General features: G+C 37.5%; 1 protein-coding gene across 12 annotated transcripts in view; it reads left to right on the top strand.

Annotated features, from left to right (window-relative positions):
• The window catches only part of TANC2 (tetratricopeptide repeat, ankyrin repeat and coiled-coil containing 2), a 363,508-nt gene that overhangs the window by 272,203 nt on the left and 72,803 nt on the right, over positions 1 to 18,502 (top strand). For all 12 annotated transcript variants that reach the window (XM_059147239.1, XM_059147241.1, XM_059147247.1 and 9 more), the window contains one exon: positions 9,849 to 10,080. In XM_059147239.1, coding sequence (XP_059003222.1) covers positions 9,849 to 10,080 — 232 coding nt within the window. The remainder of the gene's footprint in view (positions 1 to 9,848; positions 10,081 to 18,502) is intronic.

The raw sequence follows: 18,502 nt of genomic DNA, 5'->3' as shown, positions 1-18,502 counted from the left end.
AGCCCCATGTTGGGTGTGTAGCTTATTTTACAAAAATTTAAAAATAAAGTAAAATTTGCTTTCTTTTTCAAATCTATAGCTATAATCCATAATCCTTAATAACTTTGTAAAATGCCTCTCTCAGTACAATTTTCCACATCAGTTACATTTCCCCTGAGAGCTTAGAGCCTTCCATCAAACTCAGCCTGGACCTAGGATGCTCTTAAGGCTTATCTCCTAGCTCTTATCCTGGAAATTCCCATTACTTTTCTTCTGTGTTTGATCCCATGTCATCATCTTCTTTCTTGATTTTATTTCTCATTTTGGTGGAGCACATCCGCCAGTAGCCACTGCACTATGAAATAGTGCATGGGAGGTAAGTTTTTAAAATTTAATGTTTCTAAAAACATCATTATTCCATTCTCATACATTACTGTTTATTTGACATAATGTAATTCTAGGTTAAAAATTATTTCCCGTCAGAATTTTGAAGACATTGCTCCATTGACTTGAGCTTCTAATAATTTTGTTATTTTTTTTAAGCAGTAGCCTTTTTCTTTTTTAAAAATTTGTTTATTTATTTATTTGACAGAAAGGGACATTACAAGTAGGCAGAGAGGCAGGCAGAGAGAGGGGGAATCAGGCTCCCTGCTAAGCAGAGAGCCCCATGCGGGGCTAGATCCCAGGACCCTGAGACCATGACCTAAGCCAAAGGGAGAGGCTTAACCTACTGAGCCACCCAGGAGCCCCAATAATTTTGTTATGAAATGATATTTTTATTCCTAATTCTTTTTTTTATTAAAGATATTTATTTATTTATTAGAGACAGCAAGCAAGCATAAGTAGGGGGAGTAGCAGGCAAAAGGAGAAACAGATTCCCTGCTGAGCAAGGAGCCCGATGCTAGACTCAATCCCAGGACTCTGAGACCATGACCTGAGCCACAGGCAGAAACTTTAGTGACTGAGCCACCCAGGTGTCCCTTATACTTTATACCATTTTTTCTCTCCAAAAACTTTTAGGATCTTATTTTTTATCACCATTGTTCTTAGGCCTTTTTTCCATTTATTCTGTTGGTACCTCGTAAGCCCTGGAGATGTTCTTTGATTCTGGGAAGTGTTTTTGTACTACTTGTTGATAATTTTATCACACCATCTGCTCTGTTTTCTCTTTCTACAACTCTTTTTAATCAAAAATTATATTCCTTGGGGGCGCCTGAGTGGCTCAGTGGGTTAATCCTCTGCCTTTGGCTCAGGTCCTGATCCCAGGGTCCTGGGATCGAGCCCCAAATCAGGCTCTCTGCTCAGCGGGGAGCCTACTTCCCCCTCTCTCTCTGCCTGCCTACTTGTGATCTTTCTCTCTGTGTGTCAAATAAATAAATAAAAAATCTTAAAAAAAATTAAGCTTTCTTTCCTGTATTCTACTTTTATTTTTCTATTTTGTTTTTTGGTTTAAGAGATTTTCACAACACTACCTTCTAATCCTTCCACAAGGATTGGCTATCATAGTTTTAATTTCCAATAACTCTTTCTTTGACCCTAGTTGTTCCCTTCTTTTTCACAGCATTCTGTTCTTGTTTTATAGATGCAGTATTTTCTCTTATCTCTTCCTTAGTACTTAAGCACTAGAAAACTGATGGGAAGCTTATGTGTATAGAGAGCTAACTATACAGCAGTAAGACAGCCCACCAGCCTTTATTGGAAACACCCAAAAGTCAGTGTTCATAGAATTTTTTCCTTGTGCTATTCTTCTTTAGCAAAAATTCCACCAGTCTCTTTCCTGGAGGAATACATCCTGGGTATATATCTACAGTTGGCAAGAGAAGAGTCAGAGTTTCACCATTCAGTATGCAGACTTACTTAAGTCCCTACATCATTTTTATTCCTACCCTTGACCCTTACCTTTTCTATGTCTACCAGCCCTAAGTCTATTTGCCCTGGTTTTGCTTCTCTAATGAATATAATTCTCTTTCCTGTGGCTGTTGGGGAAGGTAGTCACCTGGCTAAGCAAGGTAGGTGTGGCTATCTGGAGATCTAACTGCCCCTTATATACACTTCAAATAATTTCTGTATTTTCAGTTCCTTTCCTCACCCTCATCTTCCACAGTACCTGGTGCTTCTAACTCCTGTGCTTTTTTGAGGTTTTACAGATAATCTGGCCTAGTCCTGTTGTCATTACCTCCAGCAAGCATTTGTTTCACCTTCTTCTATCTGTTGAGTCATTTATGAATTGTGCATCTACTTTCCAACCTTATATATTATAATCTGAGGTTATAGATAGAGAACCCTATAGGTAGAGTTTTATTTTTGAGGATTTTCTAGAGATGAACAAGAGTTTTAAAGTGTCTGTTTCCCATATTCAGAGAAATCTCTTTTCATAGTTAATTAGTAAGGAGGAACAGGGAGTCATCTGTAATATCATAAGGTTCTAATTTCTTCATAGAAATCCAGTCCAGCCCAGAACTCAAAGCAGCGTATTTCCCCCAAGTACATTTTTAACCATCCCTACTTATCAGTGGGCTTCTGGAAACAGTCTCAGATTCCCCTCATATTCATTCCCTCAACTCTGCAACTTTAAAAGACATATGCTTTTTTCTAAATATTTTGTATAAACAAGCTCCCACTTCCTTAGAAGAATCAGAATAAAAACCACTTTGGAAATACATTAAATGCTGAAGAGCTTCCATCATCATCGTCATCAGCTTACTCATTTAGAATGGATGTTTTGAATGCATGGAATGCAAGACTAAAGTTAAGGCAGTGAACAAAACAGACACAGTCCCTGCTGTTTTGTAGCCCACGTTCTTGTGGTGGGAGCAAGCCAATAAACAAACGTAATATGTCAGATCGTGATGAGTACTGAAAAGAGCTCCAGGAATTACATCTCCCCACATTGTCACTTCTTAGTCTCTCTTTCATCAAGTTTATGTTCAATATTTGGAAAATGTTACATATTGTTAGTAGGAAATTAGTGACTACACTTAAGAAGTAATCTCATTTTCAAGTCCATGATTTCGTGTCTATCTTAAGCAAAATGTAAATAAATTTTTTTTGTGCCTAAAGATGGGATATCTTCAAATTTATATTAAACCTTATAGAAGAAATGGCCCTTTAAATTAAAATTGATGTTGATGTTCAAGATTTGGAAAATGTTTAATATTGTGAGTAGAAAATAAGTGATTATTTACACTTACTCAAGGAATATATTTTAAATTTCATGATTACTTTTTCCGTAAGCAAAATAGAAATGCACATGTTTGTGCTAGAGATAGGATAGTTTTAAGTTTATAGTGAATGTTGTATAAGAAATGGCACCTAAATATCCCAGTAATTATGCCATGTGTTACATTTTAAGTATATAAGTTTGTTCTTGGAAGCATAGAGCAGAAGCCAGCAATCTTACTTCTCACTATAACAGGCCAGTAAGCAGAAGCCTTTTCAGTAAGATTTTCAAATCAATTAGTATTTTGATGAAGTAAGCTAATATATGTGAATTAAAAGTGTCTGTGAAAAACCTCTTGATTTGATAGACAAAGTTCTTAGTGCCAGTTCTTGTACATCAGTAATTATCATTGGTATTTTCAGGACGTAATGTTAGGTGGGGAGGAGAGTGCAAAGGAGCAACTACGGGATGCTAACTTTCATGTAAGAAAGAAAGAGATATATGAAAATACATATGTATCTGCTTATTTGTACAAAAGAAATGCAGGAAGGATTAACCAGAAGAAAAAGATACTGGTTACCTAAAGCAGATTGGTGGGATGGAGAATAGAACGAAATGGGTTATGGAAATGGGGTGCCCATTAAGATGAAGAGAGATGTGGTGCTCCTTTGCATGTACCTATGTGTATAGCTGTGACTCCTAGAAACATAGTGATGTTTCACATACCCAGAGCATGATTAAAACCAACAAGTATGTTGGGGTTAGGGAAACCCAAAGTGGAATCCAAACATTTACAAATAAATCTCACTGTATTTCAAGATTTTATCCATTTTATTTAGAGTGAGAGAGAGTGCACACATGTGAGCAGGGAGGGAGTAGAGGGAGAGAGAGAATCCCATGCAGACTCCATGTTAAGTCTTGCTGAGTGTGGAGCCCAGTGCAAGGCTCTACCTCACAACGCTGAGGTCATGATCAAGATTTGGAGCCCAAATCAAGAGTTGGACGCTTAACCAGCTGAGCCACCCGGGTGCCCCAAACCTAACAGTATATCAAATGGGTAACATGACCATACCAAAGAACGCAGTTTAGAAGACAACATCTTGACTGTATACTGTAAGGCTAGACAAAAAGAGGTGTGCATAATGCTATATTCTGATGAATAAGTGTGTTTCTCACAGGAGCATGGTTAGCAATTCTGAAAATTCTTCGTGTATATATTAGAGAATGGATCGAGTAAATAAAAATATTGTAAATAGCAACCCCAGGTTTCTCATTGTTAGAGAAGGAAGTTAGCAAATGAGGAAAGGGGGGCGCCTGGGTGGCTCAGTGGATTAAGCCGCTGCCTTCAGCTCAGATCATGATCTCAGTGTCCTGGGATCGAGCCCCGCATCGGGCTCTTTGCTCAGCGGGAGCCTGCTTCTCTCTCTCTCTCTGCCTGACTCTCCGCCTACTTGTGATTTCTCTCTCTGTCAAATAAATAAATAAAATATTTAAAAAATAAAAAATAAAAATAAAAAAAACAAATGAGGAAAGGGAATCCAAAGTGAGCCAGGTGGCACTGGATTGAAATCTAAGGTATCAGTGTATATTCACAATTTTTAATATGTATATCTGTATCTATAGCTACTTCTATAGATATATTTAGAGAGAGATACAGAAATATAGATGAATCTTTGTGTGTGAATTAGTGTATGTATGTGTATTTCCTAGCTCTCTCCACCAAGAGGGCCCCAAATCAAAGGCACTTCAATAGCACTAAGCACACCTACTGTTCAGATCTTGTTTTATAAACACCAATCTCCAGTAAAAGAAAGCAGGGCTCTGAAGAAGTTAAATGATGCCAGGTCGGGGGTAGAGTAAATTTAAGTTGAGCCTGGAGCATGTTATGGTGCCAGAAAATAAGAAAGTGCTTTTAAAAAGATCGGGGGTGGGGAGGTTGGGGGACTTCTTGAAAGAACACAGATACCAACCTGGAAGGATTTCTAGGATTTCCAAGAAGAAAATCCTAATGGCTGAAGCTGGAGCAAAGTGACAACAAAATAAATATAGTACTGGATATAACTAATGGAATAAAATAATTCCATACTTAAAATCACTCAAGTAAACAAATGAGGCAGGAGGAAGGACAGCTCACTCTTCCAGTAGAATTCCAATAGTAAATGTAGAAGGAAAAAGGGAGGAAATAGAGCATCACTCTCAGGCAAACACCTCATGGTAGTTGTTGCAGACAAGATCCACTGATAGATAATAAAATCATTGGGCAGAAATGTGAGGAGAAACGGGATTTGCATTGTCTCCAAGTGTCTTCCCCAAGATATTTATTAACTACTAAGAGAAAGAGAGTAACTTTATAGTAAACAAATCTGGCAGAAACCTTTACCTTAACCAAGGCGATCAAGGTCAGCATCACCAGTAACAAAACATGTCAACATCGCAGGCCCCATGATGGGATCCACTGAGAAGGATACAACACTGTTTTGGTGGTATTCTTGCCCAGAAATCTCAGTTGGATTATGAGGAAAACATTAGACAAACCCAAACTGACATTCACCAGACAAACCCAAACTGACATTCACCAGAATAACTGATCAGAACTCTTACAGACTTACACTCACAGGAGTGTGAGGAGAAATAACAACTAAATGTGATAACGGGACCGAAAGAATCTTGGGACAGAAAAAGGACATTAGTGGAAAACTGGTAAAATTTGAATAATGCCTTTAGTTAGTAATGTTGTGCCAGTGTTATTTCCTAGGTTTGATAATTATGCTATGATTATATAATATATTAATAAAAAGAGAAGCTGGGTGAGGAATATACAGAAACTGTGTACTACTTTTGCAACATTTCTGTAAGTCTAAAATTAGTTCAAAATAAAAAGTTAAAAAATAAATAAAAGTCCTACTGCCAAAAAAACAAAAAAAAAGTAGATCTCCAAGCTGGAAAATTACTGAGGCAGAACCCAAGTCTGGAGGCTCTTCTTAGCCTCCAGCCCCAGGATAAGCATTAGAGTTAGAGTTGAGGGACTAGGAAAGGCAAGCAAAGGTCCTTACTCATACTAAACCTCCAGGTCCCTGGAAATATTAGAAGACACACTAAAGTGTTGGAAGGAATGTGCTGAGCTAGGAATCATTCAGGTGGGGATGAGGGACTTCAAGGAGTGATGAAAATGAGATCTGGAGTAAGAATATGAGAGCAGACCTGAAGGGAAAATTTAAATAGCACAAGTACCAGTCATTATGTAAATCAAGTTTTTATTTCCAGCAGAATTCCTGATAGTCAAAGCTGTCCTTTTCTTTATGTGAGATTAGCTTAATCCTGTCACAGATTATTCATTTCAAGTAGAAAACAGTCTTCGGAGAGTGAAGGTCTGGGATTTTTAACCGGAGCCTGACAGGTTTGCAGCCACTCAGTCATTTGATTTTGATGAGGATTATACTTCATCTTATTTCTTATATATAACACTAAATCAAAGCTTTTTAAATTTTTTTCTTTAAGATTTTATTTTTTAAGTAATCTCTACACCCAGTGTATGACTTAAACCCACATCCCCAAGCTCTAGTTTCATGTTCCACAGAATGAGCCAGCCAGGGGCCCCATATCAAAGTTTCTTTTTTTAAAAGATTTTATTTATTTAACAGAGAGAGAGAGAGATCACAAATTGGCAGAGGCAGGCCGAGAGAGAGGGGAGAAGCAGGCTCCCTGCTGAGCAGAGAGCCCGATGCAGGGCTCCATCCCAGGACCCTGAGATCATGACCTGAGCTGAAGGCAGAGGCTTAACCCACTGAGCCACCCAGGTTCCCCTTAAAGTTTCTCATACCCAAAGCTAGTCTTTTTTCTTTTGTCTATATAGCCTACAAACCTGCCTTTTTCTTTTTTCCCTCATAGGAGTAATCTAAAATTTACTTACTACTGGGGTGTCTGGGAGGCTGTGTCAGTTAAGTGTCCTACTCTTGATTTTGGCTCAGGTCATGATCTCACGGTCATGAGGTCAGGCCCTGCATCAGGCTCCGTGCCCAGTGTGGAACCTGTTTAAGATTCTCCTTTCCCTCTGCCCCTCCCTTCCTCTGCCTCTCTAAAAAAAATAAATAAGTAATATTTACTCTCTATCTTTCCCAAAGAATTAATATAATTCTGGTCATATCTGACATATTTTGACTAGAATTATTTTAATAAAAAGTCTAGGGATTTAACATTAGAAAAACTTTTCATGGAGAGAAATTAATAATAAAAGAGGCATAGCTGAAAATGAAATTTCAACAAATCATCATGAGAGACAAGAATTCAAGGAAAAAGATTCTGCCTGCTAATTTATTGGGGGTAGACTAATTCTGAATCATTTCCAAGAAGTTGACATGATAGTGATTGAACACAAGTGGCCATGGTAACTTTCTCAAAGCTGCAGGAAAAAATCGAATACCATTGAACACTGGTGCAATGAGAGACTGAAGAAAAAAACTACATTAGCAGACTTGTTTCATATTTGTATATACAGGAAAAGTCATAGATGATATCAACACACAATTTGGAGGAAGCACCAGCTAGGTTTGACAGATGAACCTGTGTTTGTTGGTTACTATGTGTACATGTTCTATGTACGTATACTACCAAACTGCTTTGAAATGTCTAGTAAATAACCTGTTTTGAGCCACAGTGCAAATTTCGTGAAAATGTTGAATGGTCTTTCTACCTGAATTCTCCAAAGCAGTCGAGACTTTATATTTGGAATGCTGAAGAAATATTTCAAACTAAAAGAAAGAAAGGTAGCCCCAGAAGGGGTAGCTTTAGCAGTGTCCTTTGTTAGATAAAATCTCATTCAGCCTAGAGCACAGATGATTTTTAATAAAATCAATAAGAGAAACCTCTTTCTAAATTTCATAATTTTTAATCTTAAAACTTCTATCCCATTACTTTAGGTAAATGGTAAGTTCAGCTGATTTGCTCAGCTTTGCTTCACCTCAACATGTGGAAGCTATCAAGGTAAAATATGATGAAAGTTCGTATTGATTCAGAGGTTTGCTATTTGCTCTTTATGAAGTGGATATTTGTATCCACGTGGATATAACCACCGACATTTCACTGTTCATTGAGAGGAGAGATCAGCTGCTGCTAGGTTTTCTCTTTGGCTCTTTACATTGTGCTTAAGAAAGGTCTAATAAAACAGTGACCAGTCTATCTAAAGGAAAGAGTGGAGATTTTTTTAAATGTAACTTCTCACTTCCAATTCCAAATTATGATCACATCTCATTGCTTCACTCACAAACAATTTCTATCCTCAGCTGTCTATGGATAGTAACATTTCCCATATTAAATTTTTCTCTGTGTGCCCAATGAGAAAGATTTCCGGTGTTTAAAGAAAAAAAGTAACATTTCTGGTATTTGTTAAAGAGCAAGAATGACCTGTAGATCAGGAGTCTTTTCAAAATGGAACACTTTAGGGGTACCTGGGTGGCTCAGTCCTTAAGTGCCTGCCATCAGCTCGGGTCATGATCCCAGAGTCCTGGGATCGAGCCCCGCATCGGGCTCCCTGCATCTCCCTCCCTCTCCCACTCCCCCTGCTTGTGTTCCCTCTCTTGCTGTGTCTCTCTCTGTCAAATAAGTAATAAAATCTTTAAAAAAAAAAACAAAACACAGAACACTTTGGTGGATGACTGCTCCCAGGGCAGTTTTCATCTGCCTAAAGGCACAAAGCCAGCAGCCAGAAAAGAAAGAGTCTACAGAACTTGGATGATGTTGATGACGATGGAGAGGGTGGGTAGGGCAATGATGGTGATGGCGGCAGCAGCCCACATCGCTGTGCATCTTCTTTGTGCTGAGCACCATTCCACGTGGTTTCCATACGTTCAGGCTGACTCTCCCCTGCCAGTTTCATGTTACCTCTTCAGTATTGTCACATCCGTGGGTAGTACTGAGCCAACAGAGTGCTGTAGATTAAAATCACCCTCTGCACTTAGTTTGAGGCAAAGAGAACAGCCAGAAGGTATGGAGTGAGCTCTGTGCAAGTTCAAACAAATCAACAAAAAACCCAGAGGTTAAAACCAGGCTCCAGCCAGACAGCCCAGATGGATGGATGAGATTAAGACTCACGCATTTTCTGAGTTCTTTGAATGTAAGACCTGCAGCTAACAAAAATCTCAGTCATTTCCTTTTTCCTGTCATCTAATTCTGGTTGTCTCTGGGCACTAGAAAATACTAATGATAATTCCTAAATCTGAATTATTTTTTATAAAGCTATTTACAACATTAATTTTAAAAAGTAAGGACTTAATAAGTTATATGTGTTTATTGAGATTAACAAGGGTTTTCTGGGATCATTTTAGTCCTAACGCTTTGATACAAGATCAGACTTTCTCCTGTATGGTTCCATGCTGAATAAATATTAGATAAATGTACATCTTTATTCTCTCAGGCTTGTTTCCCATTTCTTAAAATCTAAAACCCAGATTCTGCAAAGGAATCTTATCATCCAAAATTCAGCTTGCATTTATAAATTTTAATGGTAAATTATATGTGTATACAGTAGAAATACTGTACCAAATTTCTGTCTCAGGTAAAACAGGCCGTTTCTGAGATAGCAGCTTTTGTTTTTACTTGAAAAAGTTGTGGAATGGGGAGACGGAAGACCGAGTTAGAGAACGATCCTACGGTAACCGTGGCCACTGCTCTTGTTCCTGACAAACCTGTTGGCCCTTTCGTCTCTCTGCTCTAGGTGGTTGCCTATCACTATTGCCAAGCAGATAACGCCTACACCTGCCTGGTCCCAGAATTCGTCCACAATGTCGCTGCCCTGCTCTGCCGCTCACCTCAGCTGACGGCCTACCGGGAGCAGCTGCTTCGGGAGCCTCACTTACAAAGCATGCTGAGCCTTCGGTCCTGTGTCCAAGACCCCATGGCCTCCTTCCGGAGGGGAGTCCTGGAGCCCCTGGAGAATCTCCACAAAGGTACAGATGGGGAGCTCAGAAGGCGAAAGATGGAAGCTTGGAGCCCAAGTTTACCTAGAGCGTGTCCTAGAAATGATGATTTTTATCACATTGCCAAAACCCAGTGTACCATAACTGATGTCCCACAGGATACAGTTAACAGAGAAAAGATTTTACTTGAAAAAATGAAAATTCCTACAGGAACTGCTACTTCTTTCCTCCTTTCCTCTAAAAATTCTCATTCTTGCTTCCAAGTAGAATACATTTTTCTTGTACTCAAGGTAGTAGAGCTTCTAGTCCTCTCTGTAGAGTTCAAAAAAACCAGTACAGCCATGGCCCCCCACTCCATGTTGTAGAGTTCGTGTGGTTAGAAACCTCCTCATCATAATGTTTGGGTTTTTTTTTTTTTTTTTTCACTCCATAGTCAGGTAAAATGAAATAGCGTCTATGGCTACACAACTCTGTGTATGTCCTAAACCTCAGCTTTCCACAAAAAACTATGTAAAGGGTATTTAAGATATGTTTAAGAAATGGGGGGGATAAAATGGAATCCCATCTCCCTCATATTCATGCCCTTCTTCCCTCTTCCCTCTGCAACTCTGGTGTCAGCTGTGGCCTATGCCCAAGCATCCCCTCCTTCACCCGTGTCTACCCCATCCCCATAACAGTGTTTTATCAGTGCTGGAGGCCAGAGAGAAGGACTCGAGCGAGCATGAGGTTCCTGAGCAGTCGTGTTTATTCCTAAGAGATGTACATCTTTCTTGAAGGTTTTGGAGGTGCTCAGTAAGAAAAAATGATTATAACTGCCTTTCTCCTGGCCACCATCTTTAGTTATTTCAACCTCCATACTAGTTACTTGGATATCAGAGTTTCTCTTCTCAACTTTCCATACCTCCACTACCTACCTATTAACTTCTCTGTACCCTAAACCTTGGAATTTCTCCACAGATGTTTTAAAGCCTATTTTCTGTACGGTCAATCTACATCCTGCTAATTCTGCCTTCATGATGTTTCTCCCATCCATTAGTCTCATATTCATTCCTGCCATTGTCACTCAAAGGCCATTCAGTTGCTCATGGCATCATGTCTGTACTACTACCCTTGCTGGTCCCTTCCTGGTCTTCTCTGGTTTGGGGGTTTAGTGCTGCTTTCACATCATAGCACACTTAGAAAATGATAAAAATTTGTATAGCATACCGAGATTAAAAAAATCACAACTCCTTATAGCTAGACATGACTGGCCTTGAGGTTACAGCTGTGCTAAACCCCAGAGCCCTGGGGGCTAAAGAGATTCATTTTTAAGTACACCTCTAACCCGTTCTTGACATAACCTGGTAGGGAGGCTCTGCCCTAGCCTCTGCATCCTGTAGACTTTCTGTGCTGCTTCCAAATAAAGCTTCATAAAGTATCACTCTCATCACTTAATTTCTCTGTTCAGAAACCTAACTATTGCTTACTGAATTAACTTCCAGCTTCTTAGTCTAGTGTGTAAGGTTCTTGATAGCCTGGGTCCAACCCGCTTTCCAGCCTTACTGTATACTTTTACCTGTATGAATCCTGTGTTCACATGCGAAATACTCATTAGTTCTTAAACACTCACGTACATATTCCTACCTCCATACATTTGCTCATTGTTCCATTTCTTGTTATGCCTTCTGCTTAATCTCTATTAGAATTCTACCCATCTTTCAACAACCAGCTTAAATGCCACCTTGTTCATAAGAGGCCTAATGATCCCCCTGCCAGCCTCTAGTCAGATACAGTATTCTTCCACATTGATATCAGGGTGTTTTTTTTTTGTATTTTTATTTAGAGTATACTTAACATATTATTATATGCATAGTAAGGATTTAAAATTTTATTACTAACATTTATTGAACTATATGTCAGATACTATACTTTGTGCTTTGTAAGAATTCGTTATTTCTATACCTGTCCTATCCCTTCGATTAATTATCTGCTACTGAAGTTAGGAACCTTTTCTCATTCATCTTATATACTTCAATGTGGTTACGTCACCTTGAACACAGTGGGCATTTCAGGAAATAAAGTTTGAACAAATGAGTGAACATAGAAATTACTCACATACTGAGTACCTTGAAGGAAGGACAGTGATACAAAGATCTACATCTTATAGCTCATTCAAGGAGAATATCCAAATGCTTGCAGGTTCAGCTCTAGATTGTTAGCCATGACGCACGTGTTTCAGTTTTGCTTCTCATGTAGGTCTCCACAAACAGCTTTATAGCCTTATTGATGAATATTGTTCTAAATGAATTTAATTATTCCATCTGATTCCCATGTTCTTACTTTTAAGACAAAATCCTTGTCATGAGCAATAGCTGTAAACAGAATTTATAAAGTAAATGAAATACTAAAAATTATTTTATCAGCCAGTAAGAGGGCAGGAAAGAAAAACAAAATAAAGATTGTTTTCAGGCAGCTCTTTCTGCCTAAAAAGGTCCCTTTCACATGCTTTAATAGAACCACCTTGTTTTTGCGCTTGCACGCGCGCGCACACACACGCGCACACAATTTTAAATTGAACAAGTGGAAATCAAAGGCACAGCTTAAAGAATATAGTCAGCGATATCATAGAAGTGTATGGTGACAGATGGTAGCTCCACTGGTGGTAAGCGTAGCATAACATATAGAGAAGTTGAACTACATCATAAGCCTGAAACTAATGTAACATTGTGTGTCAACTATTTTAAATTTTAATTAAAATTTTTAAAAAACAAATATAAGAAAATAAAATGGTATTGTGTTAGGCTGCTAAAAGAAGCAGTAAGTCAAGCAGAGAAAGAAAAATACTGTATGATCTCACTTATATGTGGAATCTAAAAAAAAACAAAACCAAAACCAAAATAAAACAAACAAACAAACAAAAAAAGCCAATCTCATAGATCCAGAGAGGGGATTGATGGTTGCCAGAGGTGGGGTATGGGGAAGGGGGTCAAAAAAACTTCCAGTTATAAAATTTATAAGTCATGGAAAAATACAGCTTGTGACTATATTTAATAATAATGTATTGCACATTTTTAACTTGCTGAGAGAGTAAATCTTTAAAGTTCTCATTACAAGAAAAGAAAGTTTGTAATTGTGTAAGGTGATAGATGTTAACAGACTTGTGGTTTTCATTTTATAATGTATGCAAATATCGAATCATTATGCTATAGAACTGAACCAAAAACACAAAATCAAATTAAACTTTTTTAAAAAGCAAAATGCTATACTTAAAGTCAATCATATCAATAATTACATTACATTTAAATGGACTAAGCATTTCTGTTAAAAGGCAGAAACCCCTTTTTTTGAATAAAAAGCAAGACCCAACAATATGCTATCTATAAGAGAGGTCATCTGACTACAAAGACACAGATTGGAAGTGAAAGGATAGAGAATATATATAATCACGGAGCATAAGAAGGCTGGAGTGGATGTATTAATGTGAGACTTCAAGACAAGAAGTGTAACCAGAGGGCCATTTGATAAACATGAAAGGACCAATTTCTGGAAAGATAAAATAATCCTAATGTATATATACCTAATAACAGAGGCTCAAATTACATGAATCATTGTCAAATCACTGTATTGTACACCTAAAATGAATATAACATTGTATGTCAACTGTACTTTACTAATACATATTTTTCAGAAGAATGAAGAAATTATTTCAAATAAGTTTTTTTTTATTTTTTTTTATAAACATATAATATATTTTTATCCCCAGGGGTACAGGTCTGTGAATCGCCAGGTTTACACACTTCACAACACTCACCATAGTCAAATAAGTTTTTTAAGTAAAAAAAAAATACATGAGTCAAAAACTAACAGAACTAAAGAGATAAACAGGAAAATAATCATAGCTGGTGATTTTAACACCTCTCAATAAGTGTAAGAACAAGCAGATAAAAACCAAGTGTGTAGAAGATTTCAATGACACTGTCAACCAGCCTGATCCACTTACCATTTATAGACTACTACCCAATAACTGAAGAATATATATTCTTTTCTTGAGTGCATGAGGACCATATTCTGGGCCATAAAACCAAGTTGGAAGGTTTCTTTGCTTTTCTTTCTTTATTTTTTTTTAAGACTTATTATTTATTTGACAGAGAATGAGAGAAAGTACAAGCAGGGGAAGCAGCAAGTAGAGGGTGAAGCAGACTCCCCACTGAGCAGGGAGCTGGTGCAGTGCTCAATCCCAGGGCCCTGGACCATGACCTGAGCTGAAGGCAGACACTCAACTGACTGAGCCACCCAGGTGCCCCTAGTCTAAAGGTTTCAAAAAATTAAAATCTTATAGAAAATGTTATCTGACATAATGAAATTAAATGAGAAATCAATACAAATAAAATCCCCAAATATTTAGAAATTTAACAACATGCTTCTAAATAACCTATAAGACAAAGAAGAAATCACAGAGGAAATGATAAAAGTATCTCAAAATGAGTAGTGTAAAATCAAAATCTAAGTTTCTGACTTCATAAACTAGAAAAAAATGAGGAAAATAAACCCAGAGTAAGCAGAAAGAAAATAACAGTTAAAACAAGGACATCAATAAATGGAAAAAAATTAATATTTAAAATGAATAAACTTCTAGCAAGACTGATCAAGAAAATGAGGGGAAAAAACTCAAATTAACATCATATATAAAAGGGAGATAGCTTTATAGTTCCTGTAGACATTAAAAGAAAAATAAGGGATTTTTATAAACATGTTTTTTTTTTTTTTCCCATGGGGCTCAATCCCAGGACCTTGGGATCATGATCTGAGCTGAAAGCAGATGCTTAACCATCTGAGCCACTCAGGTATCTCTATAAACATCTTCATAACATAAATTCAACAACATAAACTGGACAAATCCTCTAAAAAATACAGTTTACTGGGGCACCTGGGTGGCTCAGTGGGTTAAGCCTCTGCCTTCAGCTCAGATCATGATCTCAGGATCCTGGGATCAAGCCCCTCATCGGGCTCTCTGCTCAGTGGGGACCCTGCTTCCCCCTCTGTCTGTCTGCCTCTCTGCCTATTTATGATCTCTCTCTCTCAAATAAATAAATTTTAAAAAAAATACAGCTTACTGAAAGTGACTCAAGGGGAAATAGACAATCTGAATAGCCCTTATCTATTTAATTTAATTTGTAATTTAAAAGGAAAAAAAATCTTCAAAAAACTCCAGGCTCACATGGTTTCACTGACGAATTGTTTTCAACATTTAAAGAAGAAATAATATTTCTGCAAAACTAATAAAATTCAAAAAGATAAAGAAATATATCATACATATGTCTTCAGAAAACTAGAGGAGACAAACATTTCTAAACCTGTTTTATTAGGTAAGTGTTACACTGAAACCAAAATACAGTAAGGATCTCATAATAAAAGAAAATTATAGGTCAGTATTCCTCATGACTGTAAGAACAAAGTCCTGAAAAAACTGATAGCAAATCAATTAGTCTTACTTGATCAAGAATGAAATGTTAGTTTAACATTTGAAAATTTAGGGCTCTCTGCTCAACAGGGAGCCTGCTTCCCCCCACCCCCCGCACCTGCCTCTCTGCCTACTTAAAAGCTCTCTGTCAAATAAATTTAAAAAAAAAAAATCTTAAAAAAAAATTGAAAATTCATCAGTGTAATTCATCATATTAACAATAAATGAGAAAATTTATATGTCTTTATATAAATATATATTTATATAAAATATATGCATACATAATCTTTTCAATAAATGCAATAAAGCATTTGACCAAATATTATAATTAATAAAACTTTCTACAAACTAAGAATAGGAGAAAACTTAATCTAATAAAGGAAAACTCCAAAAAACCTACAGCTAACAATGAAATGTTAAGTATTTTCCCCCTAATAGCGAGGAACAAGACAAGAATATTCCTTCACTCACACCATTTACCTTATACTCAACATTCCACTGGTAGTCCAAGCTAGCACAAGAAGAAAACAAACAAGCAAATAGTAAAGATTGGAAAGGAAGAAATAAAACTGTCTTTATTTGTAGATTGTTTACCTAAAATACTCTCAGGAATCCACAAAAGAAAAAATAAACCTACTAGAACTAATAATAAATATAGAACTCCAGGCTGTAAGGCCAATATGCATATATCTATTGTATTTTTATACTGGCAGAAAACAGTTGAAAATTAAATCTTAAAAAATAGTGTGGCAGGGTACCTGGGTGGCTCAGTTGGTTAAGTGACTGCCTTCGGCTCAAGTCATGATTCTGGAGTCCTGGGATTAAGTCCCACATTGGGCTCCCTGCTCCACGGGGAGTCTACTTCTCCCTCTGGCCCTCTAATGTTCTCTCTCACTCTCTCTGTAAAATAAATAGATAAAATCTTTTTTAAAAAAGTAGTTTTGGGGTTGGTTTTTTTTAAGCTTCTTTATGTAAGTAATCTTTACACCCAACATGAGGCTTGAACTCATAACCCTGAGATCAAGAATCACACGCTTCTCCAACTGAGCCAGCCAGTTCCCTGGTAGTGTGGCAGTTTTAAAAGATGGCTGTAAATTCTTTGGCATTCCTCCTAACCAGAGTTGGGGGTCTTTGTCTCCTCCTCTTGAATTTTTTTTAGCAGGCTTGTGACTGCTTCAACCAATAGAATACTACAAGCAGATGTTAGGTGACATCTTGAGGGTAGGTCATAAATGTCCACACAGCTTTCATCTTGTTCACTGAAACACTTGTTTTTGGAGGATTGCATTGTCATGTAAGAAGTAAAGAAGTACCAACACTTAAGTGTTCTGGTTGACTAGCCCTGACGTGGGAGTTTTTGTTCCAGGTGATTTCAGCCCACAGCCATTTGAGTAACCCCTACAGGTCTGATGCAGCAGTAGTTAACTATAACAAACAATATTTTTATTTTATTTTATTTTTTCAGTGTTGCAAGTTTCATTGTTTATGCACCATACCCAGTGCTCCATCCAATACATGCCCTCCACAGTACCCACCACCAGGCTCACCCATCCCCCCACCCCCACCCCTCCAAAACCTTACTTGGTTTCTCAGAGTCCATAGTCTCTCATGCTTCCTCTCCTCCTCCAATTCATCCCAATTCACTTTTCCTTTCCTTCTGCTAATGTCCTCCGTGCTATTCGTTATGCTTCACAAGTAAGTGAAACCATATGATAATTGACTTTCTCTGTTTGGCTTATTTCACTCAAGATAATCTCTTCTAGTCCCGTCCATGTTGATACAAAAGTTGGGTATTCATCCTTTCTGATGGCTACCCAATATTCCATTGTATATATGGACCGTATCTTCTTTATCCATTCGTCTATTGAAGGGTATCTTGGCTCTTTCCACAGTGGTAATTGTGGCCATTGCTGCTATGAACATTGGGGTAAAGATGGCCCTTCTTTTCACTACATCTATATCTTTGCGGTAAATACGCAGTAGTGCAATTGCAGGGTAATAGGGTAGCTGTATTTTTAATTTTTGAGGGATCTCCACACTGTTTTCCAAGGTAGCTGCACCACTGGAACAGAGTAGAGAGTCCAGATATGGACCCTCAACTCTATGGTCAAATAATCTTTGACAAAGAGGAAAAGATATCCAGGGGAAAAGACAGTCCCTTTCAATAAATACTGGGAAGATTGGACAGCTATGTATAGAGGAATGAAACTTAACCATTCTTTTACACCCTACACAAAGATAAACTCGAAATGAATGAAAGACCTCAACGTGAGGCAGAAATCTATCAAAATCCTAGAGGAGAATACAGGCAGTATCTTCTTAGACATCAGCCATAGCAACTTCTTTCAAGACATGTCTCCAAAGGCAAAGGAAACAAAAGCGAAAATGAACTTTTGAGACTTATCAAGATAAAAAGCTTCTGCACAGCAAAGGAAACAGTCAACAAAACAAAGAGGCAACCCACGGAATGGGAAAAGATATTCTCAAATGACACTATAGACAATATTTTATGTAGTGTCAAAGTAATTAAGAAAAAACTTAAGATGATAAGGCCTCCTCAGTGAAAGCTACAAAACATTTTAGAGTGAAATTACAGAACTTAGTAAATGGAAATATACCTAGTTTGTAGATTAGAATTTTTCCCCCACTCTGGTCTATAGAGTCAACATAATCTAAAGACACTTCACAAAAGAAGATACCAAGTGCGCCTACAAGCACAAGAAAAGATGTTTAACATCATTAGTCATCAGGAAAATGCAAATTAAAAACACAGTGAGACCCCACTTTACTCCCACTAGAATAGGTTAAAATGTTTTAAGTCAAGCATCAAATGTTGGTGATGGTGATGAGCAGCTGGAACTCTCACATGATGCTGGTGGGAGTGTAAGATGGTACAACTACTTTGGAAATCTGGCAGTTCTTTATAAAGTTAAATATAAATCTGCTTTATGACCAAGAAATTCTATGCCTATGTATTTACCCAAAAGAAATGAAAACATATGTCTACAAAAA

Source organism: Mustela lutreola, chromosome 15 (assembly GCF_030435805.1).
Source record: "Mustela lutreola isolate mMusLut2 chromosome 15, mMusLut2.pri, whole genome shotgun sequence".
In the NCBI taxonomy this organism is placed as follows: domain Eukaryota; kingdom Metazoa; phylum Chordata; class Mammalia; order Carnivora; family Mustelidae; genus Mustela; species Mustela lutreola.
The sequence above is the reverse complement of the archived record's forward strand: the minus strand, read 5'-3'. Positions and strand labels throughout refer to the sequence as shown.